We start from the raw sequence: 21,160 nt of genomic DNA, 5'->3' as shown, positions 1-21,160 counted from the left end.
GCAAGAGCATACAATGGAGAAAAAACAGCCTCTTCAATAAATGGTGTTGGGAAAATTGGACAGGTACATGCAAAAAAATGAAACTAGACCACCAACTTTCACCATACACAAAAATAAACTCTAAATGGATAAAAGACTTAAATGTAAGTCGCCAAACTCTAAAAATCCTGAAGAAAACAAAGGCAGTAAAGTCACAGACATCTCACATAGTGGAATTTTCACTGATACATCTCCTAGGGCAAGAGAAAAAACAAAAGAAAAAACAAACATATGGGATTACATCACACTAAAAAGCTTCTGCACAGCAAAAGAAAACAGCCTCAAAATACAAAGAAACCCCATGGTCTGGGAAAACATATTTGCCAAGGATGTATCCAATAAGGGGCTAATTTCCAAAGTGTACAAAAAACTCATACTACTCAGCAAGAGGAAGAAAAACAATCCAATTAAAAAATGGGCAAAGGACCTGAATAGAAACTTCTCCAAAGCAGACATACAGATGGCCAAGAGACACATGAGAAAATGCTCAACATCACTAATCATCAGAGAGATGCAAATTAAAACCACAGTGAGGTATCACTTCCCACCTGTATGAATGGCTACCATCAACAAATCAACAAATGACATGTGCTGGTGAGGATGCGGAGAAAGGGGAACCCTAGTACACTTCTGGTGGGAATGCAGACTGGTGCAGACACTATGGAAAATGGTATGGAGGTTCCTTAAAAAATTAAAAACGGAGCTGCCTTCTGACCCAGTGATCCCACTTCTACGAATATATCCTAAGAATCTTGAAACAATCAGAAAGAAGATATGCACCCCTATGTTCACAGCAGCACAATTTACAATAGCTAAGATCTGGAAACAGCCCAAGTGCCCATCAGTAGATGAGTGGATAAAAAAGCTGTGGGACATTTACACCATGGAATAGTATGCAGCTGTAAAGAAGGATCTCGTATCATTTGGGACAGTATGGAAGGACCTGGAGAATATTATGCTAAGCGAAATAAGCCAGGCAGAGAAAGACAAACATCACATTATCCACTTATATGTGGAATCTAAAGAACTTAATAAACTTTTGAACAGAACAGGTTCAATGACATGGAAGCATGAATCAGACTGATGAATCTCAGAGGGATGGAGGAGGGCAGGTGGGTGGAGGGGGAGAGATTAACCAAAGAATTTATATGCATACATGCACAACCCAAGGACACGGACAATGGTGTGGAGATGGACTAGGGAGGGGGGGTGGGACGGGGTGGAATGGGTCATTGGGGAGAAAAAGGAACATCTGTAATATTTTAAACAAAAAATGAAATAAAATAAAATAAATAAAATAAAATTTGTAAGATTGCAAATTATAAACTACGAGGTTTATAATTTCACATTTAACAGCAAAACAGGTAAATCTGCGTTGAATGGGAGATTTTTCTTAAGTCCTATAAGAAATCATTTTATTTGTATTTCAATATTTTTCAAAACAAAGAGGTATGTGCTTGCAAATTATAGCCTAGTAAAAAATAAATCTGAACTATGGAAGTTTAATAACATACCAAAATGTACATATCAGGGACAGGCAAAATGTGTCTCTTTTCTGTCTTAATTAAAACAGCTAATGCTGCATTATATCAACATCTAGCAATGATAACTTGCTATGTAAAATCAACGATGTAAAATATCTAAATTACCTAATCAAAAGAACTACAGTCACATTGTAAGGGGTTAGATATTTTTTTAAACTGTCTCCATGGCAAGTAAGACTGATTGTTCATTAGGTACTTTACTAAATGATACATATTTTGTCAGAGCTAGACTTTACCCTCTGCTATACTGCTAGCATTCTGGAAACACGTGGAAGAATGGGGCTGAAATCTTCTCTCAGATCAGAGAGAGAGACAAAAAAAAAAACCCAGATTTTGAAAATGTGTAAGGGCAAAGGAATACTGAAAGAGTGGGAGACTTCATTCCCACCTTAGAAAGCATGCTGAATTCCCACTGATTCTATATTCCATAAGCACTTAGCCCAGTAAAAACATAATCTGCCAATAAAGCATGATTCTAACCTCAGAGTAATTACATGGTGCGCGTGCGCGCCTGTGCGCATGTGTCTGTGTGTGTGTGTGTGTGTGTGTGTGTGTATTGTTTTGGGAGGGCAAGTGGGGGTATGGGGAGGTAGGGAAAACGCAAAGAAAACCAGAAATTACAAAATAAGGCAGGCATGAGACATGAGTTACCAACAGTACTTGTGAAAGGTGAGGTGGAGGGGGAATAGCTAAGTATTTTAGTTAACAGTATGTCAAATGAAAAAAGGTATGAAATAGTTGGGAGAAAATTTAAATCATGAAGATGCAATAAAAAAGAAAACTGAGAACTACAAAAGGAAACAGGGCAGTTCTACACAGTAGGGAGTGCTTTCGCTTCTAGGTGACAACTTTTACAAATATATAAACAAACTCAAACAGATGCTTAGGAAAAGAACAGAACTGTAAATGGATGTTGTGATCAGATAGCTTACTTGGGATTCTCAGTCTGGAAAACTGAAATGTCAGAGAGAACTTTGTAGGTTTTCAAATAATTGAGGGGCTATCGCAAGAAAGAATTACATTTATTCAATATAACCCACATGGGATATAATTAGAACCAGTAAGTGGAAGCCACAGATTTTGGCTTAGAGACTTTTTTTTTTTTTAAAAATATATCTTTATTGATTTCAGAGAGAGGAAAGGAGAGGGAGAGAGAGAGATAAGAAACATCAATGATGAGAGAGTCATTGATCGAGCCCGCAACCCGGGCATGTGCCCTGACCGGGGATCGAACCCCGATCGCCTGGATCCTAGGTCAACACTCACCTGCTGAGCCACGCCCGCCTGGGCGAGACAGACTTTTTAAATAAGACTTTTTCTGCCTCCCAAAGACAGAATAAACTGAGAGAAAGTGAGTTCTCCATCATTAGAATGGTTTCAAGCATAAGCTGAACAGCCCCTGGAAGATAAGCACTACACTGGATAGCAAGTCCCTCACAAACCTGCAAGAGCATCATCCTTAATTTGGTTCATGGGATATTGTGCAGCTATATGAAATGATATAATACAGTATTATTTTCAATTACTAATCTATAAATATTAGTAATAAAAAAGGTTCAATTACACAACACTACAGAAATAAAGTACACACTACATACAAGTTTTACCAAAAACATCAAAATCTAAAAACAGAACTTCTTGCCCTGGCAGGTGGGACTCAGTTGAGTGTCGTCCCATGCACTGAAAGGCTGCCGGTTCAATTCCCGGTCAGGGCACATGCCCAGGTTGCTGTCTCAGTCCCCAGTTGGCTTTGTTGCAGGAGGGAGCCCATCAATGTTTCTCTCACATCCCTCACATCGGAGTTCCTCTCTCTCCCTCTCCCCACTCCCTCCCCCTCCTTCCCTCCCACTCTCTCTCAAAAAACACTGGAAAAAATATCCTTGAGTGAGGATTTAAGATTTTAATTAATTAAAAATATATATATATTTTAAAAACATATTAAAAAAATAAAAGCAGAACTTCTTACTCGTGTGTAGCCTCTAGGCCTAACACAGTACCTGAGACAGAATATTGAAAGAAAGTATGTACAAATCTATCTCACTAGATCAATATAGTTCACTTTTGTCAGGGACCCTTTTACTGAGAATAAAATAAATTGTTTATTGATTACCTTCTAAAAACCACATTTATCTTTCAAAAATGTATAATAAGCACCTACTAAACTGGGCACTGTTCTAAAGCCTGAGGATACAATTTTGAAAAAAATAAAGTTCCTGTCCTCAAAGAATTTAGAGGGTGTGTAGGGAGGAGACAGACAATGCGTAAGTACATACAAACAATGTATTGTTATGTAGGCAAGTGCTCCAAAAAAAAAAAAAATAATGCAAGGTAAAGGGATAAAGTAGAAGAAAAGGAATACAGAAAAGGAAGGAGGAAGAAAAGGAAGAATGAATGAATATATCTTAGGTAATATCAGAAAAGGACTCAGGTCAAATGACATTTAAACAGGGATCAAAATGGAGTGCAAGAAGTTTTTTGCTAAATGGAAAAAGGACGGCCTAGGCCAACATACCCAACAAGAGAAAAGGCTTGAGGTGGGTGCCTACCTGATACATGAGGACTGGGCAAAGTGGGCATTCATAAACCTTTGTATTTCTAATCTCTCACCTCTGTAAGGATTTAAAATTAAAGGCTTCAATAAGCTTTGACAAATTTAATGTCCATATTGCTATGAAGTCATTCAAACCAATGATTTTGAAGGCATAAATATAAAATTTTCTCAATCTCTGAATATATTGTGTTAAGCATACAACTAATAACAACGGCTTTGGAAAGCATAGAGGTGACACTCTAAGAAGGGTCATTCTCTTCCAATTGTTATATGGAAAGGGAAGTAGACACACTGAATAAGTTGGAGAAGCAAAAGCAAGGCAAAAAGCAAATGTTATAAGAAAGTCTTCCCAAAAAATTAAATTTTCTTAATACTTTAAATAACATAAATCAAATAAGACCTATTATAAAGGTTATAATTACTCCTCCTAACACACTCGATATTAGTTTTGACTTTTTAATTTAGAACTTTCAAAATAGTAATAAAACAATAAAGTAAAAAAAGCTAACACTCCAGTACAATATTTCAAGAAACTGTTTTGTTTTGCTCATTTCTTAGAGGCTTTAGAAATTCGGTGGAAGATAATTGATAAAATTTAACCCAAGCTTCTATTTTCATTAATCTTAAAAAGAAGGAACTGGAGGTGGCAGTGGGAATTTAAAATTAAATTTAAATATGTTAATGTAGTAACTTTAGAATTCCAATATACATGCATGTCTGTTCCTACCAAATTTTCACTTTATATTCAAGAAAAAGATCTAATTTGCATCAGCCATGGTTCTCTCATTCTGTAGGCTACTCTTTTAAAAATTCAAATTCCACTGCAACAAATTTAAGACATACACTGAAAAATTCAATTGCTGTAGTTTATTATATATCTTCATTCAATTCAAATTAGGAGGCAAAAATATATTATTTGTATGCAGCAATTAGTTACAGCAAAGGTTACTCATTAAGAATAATCACATCCACTTAATTTCACAAAATAAAATCACTACCACAAAATAAGCATATCTAATCCATGAGAATCATACAAACTGGTTCTTACCACTGAAAAAAAATTATCACAATACATGTAATTTTAACACTGAAAACTATTGTCAGTTCCTTCATTTCTCTATATTATCCCAAAACAGCAGCAATTCCTTCCTACCCTGAGAACGGTTCTCAAACTTTTTGGTCTCAGGATCCCTTTACATGTAGAAAATTATAGAGAACTCCAAGGAGCTTTTATTTAAAAGAATTATATCTATCAATATTTACCATATTAAGAATTAAAACTGGGAAATTTAAAAATTATTAATTTAAAATAACAATAAATCCACTACAACATATTGATTATTCCCTCCCTTTGGAGAGGGGATAATCAAAAAGAGGAATTGACTGACACAAATAAATGTGAAGTCCAATTGTGGCAGGAAGCAGCTAGACATGAGCAGAGCAAGGACAATGGGCCAGGTGCAGGTCACCAGGGCTGAAAGCCCTAGGTGCCTGTGCAGGTCACCAGGGCTGAAAGCCCTAGGTGCCTAGCAACAGACAATCGTAGGGTGGGACCATGCCCATAGGGGAACCTTTCCTCCCCTAGCATAACGCTGGTCATTCAGTTTGGACCCCCTGACCTTTCCTCCCTAGAGATAACATCCAAGCCTCAGCTGTCTTTCAGCTCCAGGCCCAGAAAAGCAGCAAAACCAGAACAGCAATCCCATCCATGGATGACCTCAGGACCAGCTGCACTGTATAATGACCTCCTGCCCCCAGTGCCGACCAATCAGTGGAGACCACAATCCTGAAAGGATACACCTGGAAAGCTGCTGAATATTCTGTTAAGATCTTCCCTAGGACCTCCCCTAAAATATCTTTCCCTTCCCCCTCCCCATCCCCCCAGGCACGTTACCTTTAGCTTCTTCACTCTCAAGCTCCAGGGGACCTTTCCTTACCTCTATAACTTATTTCCTAAGCCCATTTCTTCTAGGAATTACTTTTTCTACCTCTGTGATTTACTAAATAAATTCTCGTATAGCTGGTGTCTTGGCTCTGAATTCTTTCCTAGCCAGAACTCAAGTACAGAGGTTGCTGGTCTCACACAAGTAACCAGCTGGAAAAGTAGAGACTTCACAGACCCTACAAAATATGAAAGGAAAGCCCAGGAGTCCTTACACCACACCTGAGAAACACTGTTTTAAAAATTACTTAGATATTTATTAGGTGTCTAATTCAAAGACAAAGTCAATCTTCATCTTCTCAAAGACAAGACCCAATATTAGACTGTAAAACTCTACGCTATTCAGTGCAAAGAATGTAGCCCAAATGATAAACTGACAGGTGTGATTATAGCATCATGCCACAAAAATCTCTCTTAAAAGGAGGTCTGCAGATGAAATGCTGACATGGCATCCCACAACAAACCCCATATTTAGTATATGGTTTCACATTCCAATTCATAATTGAAGAAGAGTTCTCTGGGAAAGGACTCTGCCTTCCAAAGGCCATTCCTTCTGTTACTCATATGTGGATTCACATTCTACTTAGTTACAAAACAGATTACTAAAGAATACAATAAACCTTTAAAGTTATAAGTTACTCAAACTTCCTTCCCCCCCTTTAGAATAGGCATTAAAATCTGGTTACTATGTTTTAAGTATTATTCCTTTTCAAATCTAATCCTGGATTAGCATTTTATTTCTCTAAGCTTCAGGTTTCTCATTTTGAAAACAAAGGCAATGAACCATATAGTCTGAAAAGGTGAGTCATTTTTTAAGAATAAAATGCTAAGCTTTCACCATCATTGCATTCCCTCCCCTCCTCTCATTTCCAGGCACTTTTAGTTACCTTTAAAATAATTAAGTGTGCAATAAAAATCATTTTACCTCTAGGTCTTTTTCAAGAGATATAGAATCCCCTTTTCTGAAAACTCATGAGCAAATTTTAAACCTTTGAGATAAATAACAAATAAGTTCTACAAAGAAGAAACATTTTATATACTTTTCCTAAACTGCCAGACCTTAAGATCTGTATATATGTCTATCACTGTTAAATTATTACTGTTGGTGGGCTTGTCTGTTTTCCAGATAGGGGTTCTACATAACTATGTCTACCTCTTTCCCCAGACCCAACCCCAAGGTGTTATGAAGTATCTACTAATTACCACACTATATAAGGACAAACTAAATCACAGGGCATAGTAACCAAAACTCACCAAAAAAACCCCTCAGTTTAGGTCAAAGCCAGTTATGGCAAATATATTTAGGTTAAAAAATCTAAGGCACAAAAATAAAAGTCAATAAAAATGTTTACAGCATTTTGACAAGTCCTTCCTAGTTGCTCTTTCCCACCACATCCTGAACTGTGAGAGATGGCCCTCATGTACATTCGGTATATATACCAAGAATATTAGCTTCCCTCGTCCTACCTCCTGCCAATGTCCAAATTCAGGCATTTCACAATTCATTCTTAAAACTAGGATTAAAACAAACAAACAAATGAACAAAGACACTGTTAGACAGACATGAGGAAAGGCCAGGTACAGAAAACTCAGGTACAGAGACTCACCAGGGCAGAAAGCCCCAGATGCCTAGCAAGAGACAAAACTGAGATAACAAAAACCTGGTAACCTATCTTCCCTCAGCTTATTGCTGGTCATGGGTTTAAACTCCCTGAGCATTTCATCCCTAAATATAACATCTAGGCCTCAGTTGTATTTCAGCTTCAGGCCCAGAAAAACAGGAAAACCAGACCAGTGGTGCAGTGGCTGCCTCAGGACCAGCTACACTGACTAATGACCCCCTACCCTGGCCAACGACCAATCAATGGAGACCAGGACCCTGAAAAAGCACACCTGGAAAGCTGACGAATATTCTATTGGACATTCCCCTGAGACCTCCCCTAAGATTTCCACCTGCAAGAAAGAGATAAATACACTCAGGACAAAGGACCAGTGCATCCTCCCCACCAGGGGAGCCTGCCAGAGCCATCTCCATCCACCTTTTTCCCTCTGAGGGAACCCCAGGGGAGCAATGGGCAGCAGCAACTCGTCCCAGTCTTACCCCCTGAACCTGTCTCTCCAAGGCGCGCTTCTCTCTCTGACTTAGTGAACCAAAGCAGCTCAGCCTAGGTTCTCCTGTTACTTCTATGCACCTTCCTTGTTTCACCATCCTAAGTATATTGTTGCTGCCACCATGGACCCAATACCCTTTGACTCAGTGCTGTGTAGCCCTCCCCTTTGGATATCCCCACTCCCCATCCTCTTGTCCTTAAGTAAATTCGATTTTTCTTTATACACCATCTGAGATGGCTATTTAGCTTGCTGCGCACCACCGACCCTAACCTTTCAGACACTAATCTTCTGTCTTCAAAATGCTATCTAATCAATCCTCTGCACACCATAGTATAATTCTTAAAAAGAGACCTGATCGAATTACTCCCTTGCTTTAATAATCTTCCCCACTGTGCATTACCTAGTCCCCAAAATGTCCAAACACTTTGGCATGGCAATAAAATCTCTTTTTAATGTAATACCAACAAAGGCTAGGAGCATTCAAAAACCTCTTCCTAACCATAATGAAGTAATAATTCCTCAGAGAACCTAACTGTTCTTCCAATTTTGGCTATTTAATGTCATCAGAAGCTTCAAAACTTTAACACATTTGAAAGGGTGCATGAAAAACTTGACAGACTAGTCACTGAAAGTTTATGGAACAGTTTTCAAAATTGAATCTTTTTCATGGTCTGTCTGTTATAAACAATTAAACTTTTTAAATGGGTAAAATAAGTACTCGAGATATCATTAAGAAAAATAATATAAGCATATAACAACAATCACATTGACAATTTCTTATAAAATGGCCCCAAAAGGTCCTCAAGTTATAGGGCTAAAAGTACTTGTTGCATTTAAAACTATATTACAGACGTCAGCATGATGGCAGGATGAGTTATTCCCCTTTTCTCTCCCCTCTGATTTACAACTAATCAAACATCCATAAGTAAAAAAGAAAAAACAAAAATCAAAAAACCTCTGCACAACATATCAGGACATCCAAGAAATCCAATCATCTGTGCACCTGAAAGTGGGGTGGATTGGACCAAAGACAGGCAAGAAGCCAGTCAGTGAGGGCAGAGAAGGTGTTGGCCAGTTCAGCAGCAAGCTAGAATATTTCTGGCAGAGGTGGAGAGTGAAGGCTGTGAGTGGGGGTCTATGTGTCCTTAAGTGCTACAGCTGGAGAGACCAGTTGTTCTCTCTGAAGGAAGACTGCAGTGACTGGGGGAAGGGAAAGGGAAATAGGCAAAGAGAACTGAAGAAAAGTGTCTCCCCATTATCTGCCCCAGGAAGCAAGAGGGAACAGACCACCCAGGTATCTCTGGGACCCCTTCACTTGATGATCCCCCTACTGAGTTTTGGGCACATCCCAAGCCCCAAGTGCTAAGTACACACTTCCCCTGGGCTTTACCACCACCCTTTACCTTTTTTTTAATGTCCCCACTCCCAAACTTAGCTGTGAGTCAGCTCCAGTAAGAAAAAACAAAAACTTGTGCTATAAGGACTTATTCTTAAAAAGAGACCTGATCAAGTTACTCCCTTGCTTTAATAATCTTTCCCACTGTGCTATTTTACTTATAGCGCCACCTTCTGGAAAACAAAAGGAAGGCTCCTAACTACCAACTTGTTGAATTGTTAGAATCAAATTAAACAGGTCTTGCCTAAACAAGAGTTTGCTACTTCAAATGCAGCAACAGAGGCATTTCTCATTGAACACCATAAATCACAGTAATACAATATTCACATAAAGAAAATATTTTTTCCAGCAAAGAAGCCCAAAGACATGAAATACTTCAATCTAACTGATAAATTAGCTCTTTAAAAAAAGAAAGAAATTAGCTGTTACGAAGAAATTCAACAAGCTAAAAGGAAACTCAGAAAGGCAATACAATGATCTCAGGAATAGCGGTAATGAACAAAAAGAGCACTTTAGCAGAGACTCAAATTCTGAGAACCAAACAGAAATTGTGGAAATGAAGAACTCAATAAATGAATTCGATTTAAAAATACATTAGAATGCACTGGAAAGAGAGCAGATTATATGGAAAAGAGGATCAGTGAGCTGGAGAATAGAAGTATAGAAACGATTTGGGTGGAAGAGAAGAACTAACATTTTTTTAAAAAGTGAAGAAACCCTATGAGAAATGAGACTCCATTAGAAAAGCCAACATAATAGGTATCCCAGAAGAAGAAGGGAGGAGAGACTGTTTTTAAAGAAATAATAGCTGAGAACTTCCCAAACCTGAGAAAGGAACTGGATATATAAGTTCACACAGGTAAAAAAACACCTTATTACCTCAACACAAAAAGACCTTCTCCAAAACACATTATATTAAAACTGTTAAAAAGCAAATGTTAAAAAAAAAAAAAAATTTAAAGGCAGCCAGGGGGAAAAAAGAGAGTAACCTATAAAGGCACCCCCATTAGGCTATCAGCAGACTTTCAGCAGAAACTCTACAGGCCAGGAAAGGGTAGAATGACATACAGTCAGGTACCACATAACGATGTTTCGGTCAATGATGGACTACATATACAATGGTGGTCCCATAAGATTATAATGGAGCTGAAAAATGTCTACTGCCTAGTGATGTTATAACATTGCAGCACAAAGGTTGCAAAATTCGGTGCTCTCCCACAGAAACAGTTCACGTCTTTCTTGTCCCCCACCTCTTCCCCCACCTTTACCCTCCTTTCTCCTAAGCTCCAAGGGCCCCTCTTTTGCCTCTGTAACTTGTTTCCTGAGCCCATTTCTTCTACAGCTCTAGGTGTGCAGAAGGTTGTACCACCTAGGTTTGTGTAAGTGTACTCTCATGTTCCCATGATGACAAAAAGCTCTTAACAATGCATTTCTCAGAACATACCTCCATCATTAAGCAACACAGTATTGCATTCAAAATATTGAAAGATGAAACTTCCAGCCCTGAATATACTATCCGGCAAAGTTATCCTTTAGTTTAATGAAGGAGAAATAAAGGCTTTCCCAGACAAACAAAAGCTGAGGGAGTTCGCCACCACTAAACCTATCATACAAAAAAATGATAAAAAGAGCTCTTCAGGCTGAAATAAAAAAAAAAAAACAAAGGTACACAAAACTGTGATTAACAGAATATGAATATGATAATTTTTTAGACTAGCATATTAAACTATTAACTAGCATAAAGGCTAAAAGATATTAAAAATAGCTATAGCTACTACAACTAACAAAATCACAGTATAAAAAGATATGTGACATCAAAAGTATAAAAGAGGAAGAGTAAAAGGATGGAATCTTTATAGGCAAATAAAGATAAATTATGCTCGGCAGAAAAAGAACTATTTTATCTGAGATGTTTTATGTAAACCTCATGATTTACCACAAAGCAAAAATCTAGAACACATACACAAAATACAAAAAAAAAAAGAGGAGGGAAAACTGAGCAAATCACCCTGGCAAACAGCTACCATATGACCCAGCAATCCCTCTCCTGGTTATCTACGCAGAAAATTTGAAAATGCTTATTCATACAGATACATGTTCTCCTATGTTCACTGTGGCATTATTCACAATAGCTAAGACATGGAAACAACCTAAGTGTCCTTTGACCAATGATTGGATAGAGATGTTATACATAAACACAATATAATATACTACTCGTCATAAAAAAAAAGATGAACTATTTCCATTTGTGACATGGATGAATCTTGAGAATATCATGCTAAGTGAAATAAGTCCATCAGAATATTATGCTAAGTGAAAAAAAAAAAAGACAAGGGCCATATGATTTCACTCAGATGTGGAACATAAAACAAAAAGCAACAGAACAAACAAAATCATAGACACAGACAACAGTTATGGGTACCACAAGGGAAGAAGGGGGGGGGCGGGTGAAGAAGGTAAAGGGGGTCAAATATATGGTGATGAAAGGAGACTAGACTTTGGATTGTAAACAAACAATGTAATATACAAATGATGTAGTATACAATTGTACACCTGAAATTTATGTTATTAACCAATGTCACCCCAATAAATTTAATTTTTAAGAAAACCTAACTTTATACCCCTCAACTAGTATGAGAAATAAAGAGCTTCCCAGACAAGAAAAATAAACCAAACCAGTATTACAAGAAATGTTAAAGGACCTTCTTTAAAAAGCAGCAGCCCTGGCCTTGTAGCTCAGTTGATTATAGCATCGTCCCAATACCAAAGTTGTGGGTTCGATTCCATATCCAGGAACATACAAGAAGCTACCAATGAATGCATAAATAAGTGGAACAACAAATCAATGTTTCTCACTCTCTCCTTTCCTCTTCTCTCTCTCAAATGAATTAAAAAAGAAAAAAGAGAAACAGTTATAAAAATAAAATAGTAACAAATACATACCTATTAGTAATCACTTTAAATGAAAATGGCTTCAATGCTCCCTTCAAAAGACATAGGGCAGCTGAATGGATAAGAAAACAAGACACATACATATGCTTTCTACAAGAGAACCACCTCAGAAGGAAAGATATACACAGACTAAAAGTACAGATGGAAAAAGACATTTCAAGCAAATGTAAATGCAAAAAAAGCTGGGGTAGCAATATTTAACATCCTACAAAACAGACTTTAAAACAAAGGCCATAATACGAGACAAAGAAAGAAACTACATGATGATAAAGGGAGAAATCCAACAAGAGATATAACCTTTGTAAACATTTATACATCCAACATAGGAGCACCTAAATATGTAAAGGAAATCTTGAACACAAATGGAGAGATCGACAGTAACAGTCAGAGTAGGGGTGCTAGACAGAAAATCAACAAAGAAAACAACAGCCTTAAATGACACACTAGACCAGATAGACTTAATTGGAATGTTCAGAGAGCATTTCACCCCAAAGCAGCAGAATATATCCTCTTTTCAAGTACACCTACATTTTCTAGGCTAGACCACATGCTGGGACACAGAACAAGTCCCAATAAATTTAAGAAGACTGAAATCATATCAAACATTTCTAATCATGCCCAGCGAGCATGGCTCAGTGATTGAGCATCACCCTAGGATCCAGGAGATCGTGGTTTGATTCCTGGTCAGGGCACATGCCTGGGTTGCAGGCTTGATCCCCGGCAGAGGGCATGCAGGAGGCAACCGATTAATCTTACACTCTCACATTGATGTTTCTCTCTCTTCCTCTACATTCCTTTCTCTCTAAAATCAATAATAATACTCACAAGCTCATTTTAACAAAGCCAGCATTATCCTGATTCTAAAACCAGATAAAAACACTACAAAAAAAGAGCCCTTGCCACATAGCTCAGCTGATTGGAGCATCATCCTGTACACCAAAAGGTTGTGGGTTTGATTCCCGGTCAAGGCACATACCTGGGGTTGCTTGTTTGATCGCCAGTAGGGGCCCATACAAGGGGCAAGTGATCAATATCAATCTCTTTCTCTCTCTCTCCCCTCCTTCCTCTCTCTCTAAAAATCAAGTTTAAAAACACTCAGGCAAGGATTAAAATAGAAAGAAAATTCTAGGGCTATATTCCTGATGAACACAGATGCTAAAATCCTCAACAAAATATTAGCAAACCAGATCCAGCAATACATTAAAAGGATCATACACCATGATCAAGTGAAATGTATTCCAGAGATGCAGGTTGGTAAAATATCTGCAAATCAACGAATGTAATACACCACATAAACAAAATAAAGAATAAAAATCACATGATCATATGAATAAAAGCAAAAAAGGCATCTGAAAAAATCCAGCACCCATTTATGATGAAGACTCTCAACAAAGTGGGACTAGAGGACACATACCTCAACATAATAAAGGCCACATATAACAAACTCACAGCCAACATAATACAAAATGGCAAAAACAAAGGGTTTCCCTTAAGATCAGGAACAAGACAAGGATATCCATTTTCGCCACTCTTATTTAACAGAGTTGTACTGGAAGTCCTAGCCTTAGCAATCAAAAAAGAAGAAGATATAAAGGGCATCCAAACTGGAAAGAAGTAAAACTGTCATTATTTGCAGACGACACTATACTGTATATAGAGAACCCTAAGGGAAACTAAAAACACAATTGCATTTATAACTGCATCAAAAAAAAAAAATCTTGGAATAAATTTAACCAAGGATGTAAAAGACCTGTACTTATAAAATTATAAGACACTGAAGAAACAAACTGAAAAAGATATAAACAAGTGGAAGCATATACAGTATTCATGGATTAGAAGAATTAATATCATTAAAATGTCCAAATTTCCCAAAGCAATCTATAGATTCAACACAATTCCTATCAAGATACCAATGGCATATTTTAGAGAACTAGAACAAATATTCCAAAAATTTATTGGAACCACAAAAGGCCCTGAATAGCCACAGCATCTTGAGAAAGAAGAACAAAGTTGGAGGAATCATGCTACCTAGTATCAAAATATACTACAAGGTCATATTAATCAAAACAGCATGGCACTGGCATAAAAACTGACATATAGACTAATGGAACAGAAGAAATATCCAGAAATCAGCTGAGATATCCAGAGAGCCCAGAAATAAACCCACGCATTTATGGTCAATTAATATTTGACAAAGGAGACAAGAACATACAATGGGTTAAATACAGTCTATTCAATAAATGGTGTTGGGAACATTTGAACAGATACATGCCCAAAAAATGAAACTAGACCACCTTCATATACCATACACAAGAATAAACTCAAAATGGATTAAAGACTTAAATATAAGACCGGAAAACATAAAACTTCCAAAAGAAAACAAAGGCAGTAAACTGTCTATCCCTCTCCCTTCCTCTCTCTCTCTAAAATCAATAAAAGAATATTAAAAAATATATATCTTTACATTTAGTAAACATAAATCATTGGTAACACTGAGGTAAGCATTTCTGGTTGAATATAAGCAGAAAGAAACTATATTGTAACACATTAAGAAATAAATGGTTGCAGGTAAATGAAAAATTAAAGACTACTATATTTCAAGATTTACCACTGAAAATGAAAGAAAGCTAGAATGCAAGCGACTACAGAAAAAGTATGATTTATTTTTTGTTTTGTTTTTGCTGCTATTGTTGCTAAGTTTTTCTTTTTTAAAGAATGGAAGATTGACTTTCTATGCCCAAAAGAATCTGTAGAAAGGGAAAGATCAAAGGAAGGAAACAGGAGTAAAGTTCAGGAGTAAAATGATCACCTTTCAGTTCTTCCTGTAAAACAGGAATAAAAATACATTTTAATGTGGTGAGAAAGGTACAGTAACAAGTGTGGGTGAAGGGGAAAAGACTACAAAAACTCCGAAGAGGTTTCTTTCTTAAACTTGAAAGCACTGGTAACATGACGTCTTAGAACCTTGCTCCTTTACAATAGCAGCTATCACTAAGAAAATGTTATAGTAAAAAATAGAAAACAGTAATAGGAAAGCATAGTATAGTAGCAAATTAATAACACAACTCCAGAGTCTAAAAGCTTTAGTTTAAATCAAGATAGCTATAGTCACATGCCACATAGCTAACTTTGTGACTCTGGGCAACTTAACTATGTGCTTCAGGGCCTCAGTGTCATCACTTGCAAAACGGAGGTAACAATGCTTACCTTATACAACCTGGAATAGAAAACTTTTATCAATGCATATAAATGTTAGGGGGTAGTGGCAGCAGCAATGATAGTGATAATAGTAACAGTAGCAATAGTAATGTAACCTATTTGTGTTTAATCAACCAGTATTTAAGGAAGGAGGAAAAGACTAGGCTCTAAAAAAATGTGTCTCATTCAATAATTTCAACTACAGAAGGAAAAAGTACAATTCTCACTATTATACTAATAAGGAAAAGGGAGGTTCACCTGCCTAGATTACTCAGTAAGCGGCAGAACTAAGATTTGAACATTGGTCTATGTGGATACAAACTTATTTTCTTTTCACTACACAACATACTACATTCACAGCAGTCCTTAGCATTAGCAGCAGGGGCACAAAACTAGGCATTCTATTCACTACTAAAGTCACAAACTCTGGGCATGTCATTAAATGTCTGCCTTTTGATTTTATTTTCTAAAAAAATTAAGGAGTTTGATTAAATCTTGAGGATTCCCTTCAGCGAAAACAGTTCATGATTTTATAAAAGTACCACATTTAGTGATGTGTAAACTCACAAAAAGTTTTAAAATACAGCAGAAAACTTTTTGTTTAAAAAAACCAAAACAGAAAACTTGAGCATAAAAAAAAAGAACTTAAATTTTTACAGGACTTCAACATTATCAAAAAGAAATGAATGTTAAAGGAAAGGCCAATATCTAATTTTATTTATTAGTAGCAGTATGACTAAGCAAATGTTTGGGAGAACAAAACTTCAATGCTAAGTATTTCAAGATGTCAATTTTAACACCTACATTTTCAATAATTTATGAAAAAGAAAACTCAGAACCCTGATACACCTACAGACCTATAATCAAATAAAATACAGATTTACCAAATTTTATTTCATGCTGAAACTGCAAGGTTATTTTTGTTTTCAATACCAATCTGAAAACTCTCCTACCCTAAAACCTTTCACTGGCTTCCTACTATCCCTCAGTGGCATCCAAAATCCTTAACATGGCCCAACAAAGTCATATGATCTGGTTCTTCTCTGGAGCTAGCCAATGCTATTCTTCCCCTTGCTCTTTTTCTCAATTTCCTCCAAGACACCTTCTTTCTTTCATTTGAGGGCCTCATCCAATCTGTTCTCCAAAACCCAGAATGCTCTCAGAGCTCTCCATTCCCATCCTTTTGCCCTAGCAATCTGCTCTTCATCCTTCCAGTCTGAGATCAAATGTTATCATGCCAGGAAAGACTTTCCTGATCTCCTAGACATATATTTTGACAGCATTCTGGACTTCATAACACTCACTAGTCTTGTAATTACTTGTTCAACACCTGTCTTCTCTGCTAAATGGTAAACAATATGAAGATGGTCACTTCATGTACTGTTTCCTACTAGTTTCCCAATATCTAACACAATGCTTTAGCAAAGAGTAGACTAAATGCTCAATGTTTGCTGAATTAATACATTCAAAATGTGGGTAAGTCGAAACCATGAGATTCCTTACTAGTACAACTACTTAAAAAGTTGTATACAAATCTGAATTACAGCTTACCCTTAGTCCTTCAAATGTTCCTCCCTCAAATAGATGCTATTTGGCAATTATACAGCTTTAAAGTAAAGCAAAAAATCCCTCCAGATGATGAACCCATCTGAAAGTTTCACAAAATCAAGGTTAGAAAACCACAGGCCTTAATTGGAATTAGTGTTAAAATTCACCATCTAAAATAATTCACCTGAAATACAGTTAAAGGGACAGGAACCTGGGTAAGGGCTCAATTTTATCACACCAATGTACCTTAGAAAAGGACCAATCCCAATTCCTACTACTGTAATGCCTTATTTATTCAAACAGTAATGACTGCAGTGCTAGTCATCTGAGTATGCTACATGATGCCTGGAATATGCTTTGTTAACTCTAAAGAAAAATTATAAGCATACACACCAAGTAACTGTAATTTTCTTTTAGGTTAATGGGAAAAAGGGAAATGGTAGTAAAACTGATAAGTAATTCAAAAACTGGAGGCTTAAAAAAAGGAATACTATTTTGACTCAACATTTTTTAAGTTTTCTTTTCATCTAATAGCGTTCATTATAAACCAGGCAGTCTTCAAAGATTTCCTTAACAACATATTCATTATTTTCTCCATTTTAGAGATGAAGAAACAGAGGCACTGAATTAAGCAACTTACCCAATATTATACAGCTGGTAAGTGGCAGAGGCAAAACTCAAAGCCAGCCATTCTCACTCCAGAGTTCTCCCTCAACCACTACACAACACTGATGCTCACTCTCTTTCCAATGCCCTGAAACAGGGCTTCAACCACCCAATTCCAGTAAAACTGTTTTTGTTTGCTAAGGCCACCAATGATTTCTACCTTGACAAATCGAAGGGCCACGTGTCTGCCACCATCTTTTTCATCCATTCTACAGCATCCCATCAAGTTGACAACTTGCCTCTTGGCACACATTTCTTTAGTGACATATATCCCAGTTTTCTTCCTACCTCAGACCTGGGATCTCTTCTCTTCCCTATCTACTCATTTTCCTAGGAAATCTCCCACAGTTCCATGGCTTTAAATACCATCTGCATGACTCCAAATTTCTCTAGTCCTGGCCTGTGTTCGAGAGTGATATACCCAACAAACTTATTTGACATCTCGCTCAGATGTAACCAACCACCTTTCCCTCCTCCAGTCAACCTGTTGTCTCCCAGCCTTCTCTACCACCACCCATGTAGTTGCTTAGGCTAAGTTAAGTCATCATCCTTGACTTCCCTTTTCTTCATCTCCCACATACAATCCATCAGCAAGTTCTATCAAATCTACTTATAAAATATATTTAGTTCTGTCCCCACTATCGCTCTAATGCAAATTACCTACATCTCTGCCTATAATGCCCTTTATAATGGTCTCTGCTCCCATTTTTGCTCCCTTAATCTCTACAAAGCAGAGTTAAAACAAAATCAGTCTTTGCTTGCTTTAAATTATGATGTCTTCCCATTATAATTTAAATAAAAACCAAGCTCTTAACCAAGGCCTCAACAATCTTACATGAGTTGGTCCCTGACTATTTCTCCAACTTCATATCCTTCCATTCTCTTTCCCTACTACAAGGTTCTCTGCAGCCACAACTGCCTTCCTTCTCTTCCTGGAACACACTATGATCATTTCTGCTACCGGGATATTGCACTTGCTGTTCCTTCAAGAAACATTTTGTTTTCCAGACTTTCACACAGATGGTTCCTTCCTTCCCTAAGATGTTGCTCAAATGTCACCTCCTCTGAAAAGACTTCTAATCACTCTTTTACATGACCCTCTATTATTGCAACCATCATTGCTCTTATTATCTGAAGTTATCTCATGTGATTATGTCAACTTTTGAATTTGAAAGCTCCATCCCCAACACTTCCCACAGTACCAAGTAGGTGCTTAATAAATTTATTGAATGAGTGAATTTTCCCCAATGCATTTAAAGTTCTTTATTGTATATCAACCAATTCTGATAAAACACTTGACCCATGCTGTATTTTTATGTATTCAAAGATAAATCCTTAAAACACTCCTTAATTCTTCCCATCTAAAGCATTTCAGCACTCTCAACCCCCTCCCCCAAAACACATATATAGCCTATATAGAGCATCCCACTTAAAACTGCTAAATATTCCATATGGATAGACTGCATTTTCTTCCTCCTCTCCAAGCGAACGAACGTGTAGGCGGGAAACGGGAATTTTACTAAGCACCTCAGCACCTGTTACATCTTCAGCCAGTTAAGAGAGGTGCCGACGAGCCAGACAGCACATGGGAGACGTGGCTTTTCTTTCAGGAATAGTATTTAGGTAAAATGGAAGTGGCTTAGACAAGAACTATCCAAATCCTTAATAAGGGCCATTCAATTCGTTTAAATAAACATGATAAAATAGTCTGTGGGCAGGAGGTTATGCTCGGATTCACTGAAAAAAAAAAACACAAAAAAACATTTGGGGGCCTTCAGGAAACGCGCGCGCGTGTGTGCGTGTGTGCGTGTGTGTAGGTTGGGGTAGGTCTACCTATAACGGGAAGACAAGAGCAGGAGACATCGATTCAAGGACCAACTCAGCCATAAGATAAAGTCTCTCAGCGATATGCAGAACCTGGGGACTGGAGTGGAAGGAGAGGAGAAAACACAGGAGCCCTGGGACCTCCGTTCACCGCTTTGGCCTCCACCGTAGGCGCTTGGGGAAACTGCATAGACCTGTGCCCGCCAATCTCCCACTTCCATCCCTGCAAGGAGATAGCCCCGGATACTCACATGGGCTCGAGAGTCTTGCTGAGCCAGGACTTCAGTGCCTCGAAGTTTTCAATGATCATCTTAGAAACCATCCACAGCGGCCCGGAGGCCCGTCACACTCCTCCGCCCGCCCAGGTCGCGGCCGCTACAGCCGCCGCTGCCCCCGCCCCCTCCTCCGCGCGCCGCCCGCGTGGGCCGCGGTGGGAGGCGCCGGTGGCAGGTTCCCTCGAGCCGGGATCGGTGAACAGCTCCGCAGGGACCGCCACAGGCCGCGAGTCCACGGGGTGCCAAGAGCTTCCCTCTCCCCGACCCCGGCCCGGACTGAGGCAGCAACGGCTTGCCAGAGCCCTCCCCCCTTCCCTCCACCCTAGCTAATCTTTCTGAACCGGGAGCGCGACACGCGCCTAGACCCGGCCTTTCTCTCAGCCTCGGGACCAGGTGCTTGTAGGTAACGCAGAAGAGGCAAAGTGAAGAAAGCGAAGACGAAGAGCAGCTCAATGGGAACGATTCGGGGGGTCTTCCCGGCTCCCAGCACCCCAAGATGGCTGCCGGTAACTCTCGCGAGAAATGAGGAAGTCTCGCGATGACTCCCGGAGCCTGCTGGGAAGACACGTAAGGTTCTCCGAGAGCGAACTGTTGGGAGTGCGGTCGTTGGGTTTGCGTATTTGCGTGGCTTGCGGCTTTTGTACCTTTTCACACTTTAATCTTCTTAAGGGATAAAGGCCTCATTTTTTTACTAGGTTGGAAAGATCGATGATTTCAGAAACAGCAGGGGCGGCAGCTCGTCCTCTGGAACAGCGGGCCTTGGCGCGTCGGCCGGGAGGAAGCTAGGGGCCGGGGCCCTGGAGAGCACCCCGCGGGTGCGCCTGCGGGCTCAGTTGTGCCGCGCGGTGCCGTCTCTTCCGCTCACTTGTGTCGCAATACCCCGTTCTGTGTGTGCTCTTAAGTGGTTTTCGAAGCACAGGATTAGTAGCTGGTCAAAAACTCTTCAGCTCGTTGGCGGAATACGCATACCCTAGGGATGCCTCAAACGAAAGGCGAGATAACCTTGACAATTCTCAAGTAGTTTCCAGCCGCGTGAAACTTGCGGGCTTATCTCCAGCTGACGAGGGGAGAAGTGTTTGTCTTTTTAATTCTCTCCGTTTAGAGCGATTCAGC

General features: G+C 38.6%; 1 protein-coding gene across 8 annotated transcripts in view; it reads right to left on the bottom strand.

The window, feature by feature from the left end:
• Nucleotides 1–20,560, bottom strand: part of RBM26 (RNA binding motif protein 26) — an 85,316-nt gene extending 64,756 nt beyond the window's left edge. For all 8 annotated transcript variants that reach the window (XM_081130706.1, XM_081130701.1, XM_081130707.1 and 5 more), the window contains exon 1: nucleotides 20,024–20,560. In XM_081130706.1, the coding sequence (XP_080986832.1) occupies nucleotides 20,024–20,094 (71 nt within the window). In that variant the 5' untranslated portion in view covers nucleotides 20,095–20,560. The remainder of the gene's footprint in view (nucleotides 1–20,023) is intronic.
• Nucleotides 20,561–21,160: the final 600 nt, after the last annotated feature.

Source organism: Miniopterus schreibersii (assembly GCF_964146895.1).
Source record: "Miniopterus schreibersii genome assembly, chromosome: 2".
Classification (NCBI taxonomy): domain Eukaryota; kingdom Metazoa; phylum Chordata; class Mammalia; order Chiroptera; family Miniopteridae; genus Miniopterus; species Miniopterus schreibersii.
Note: the sequence above shows the minus strand (reverse complement) of the source record. Positions and strands in the feature narration are given on the sequence as shown.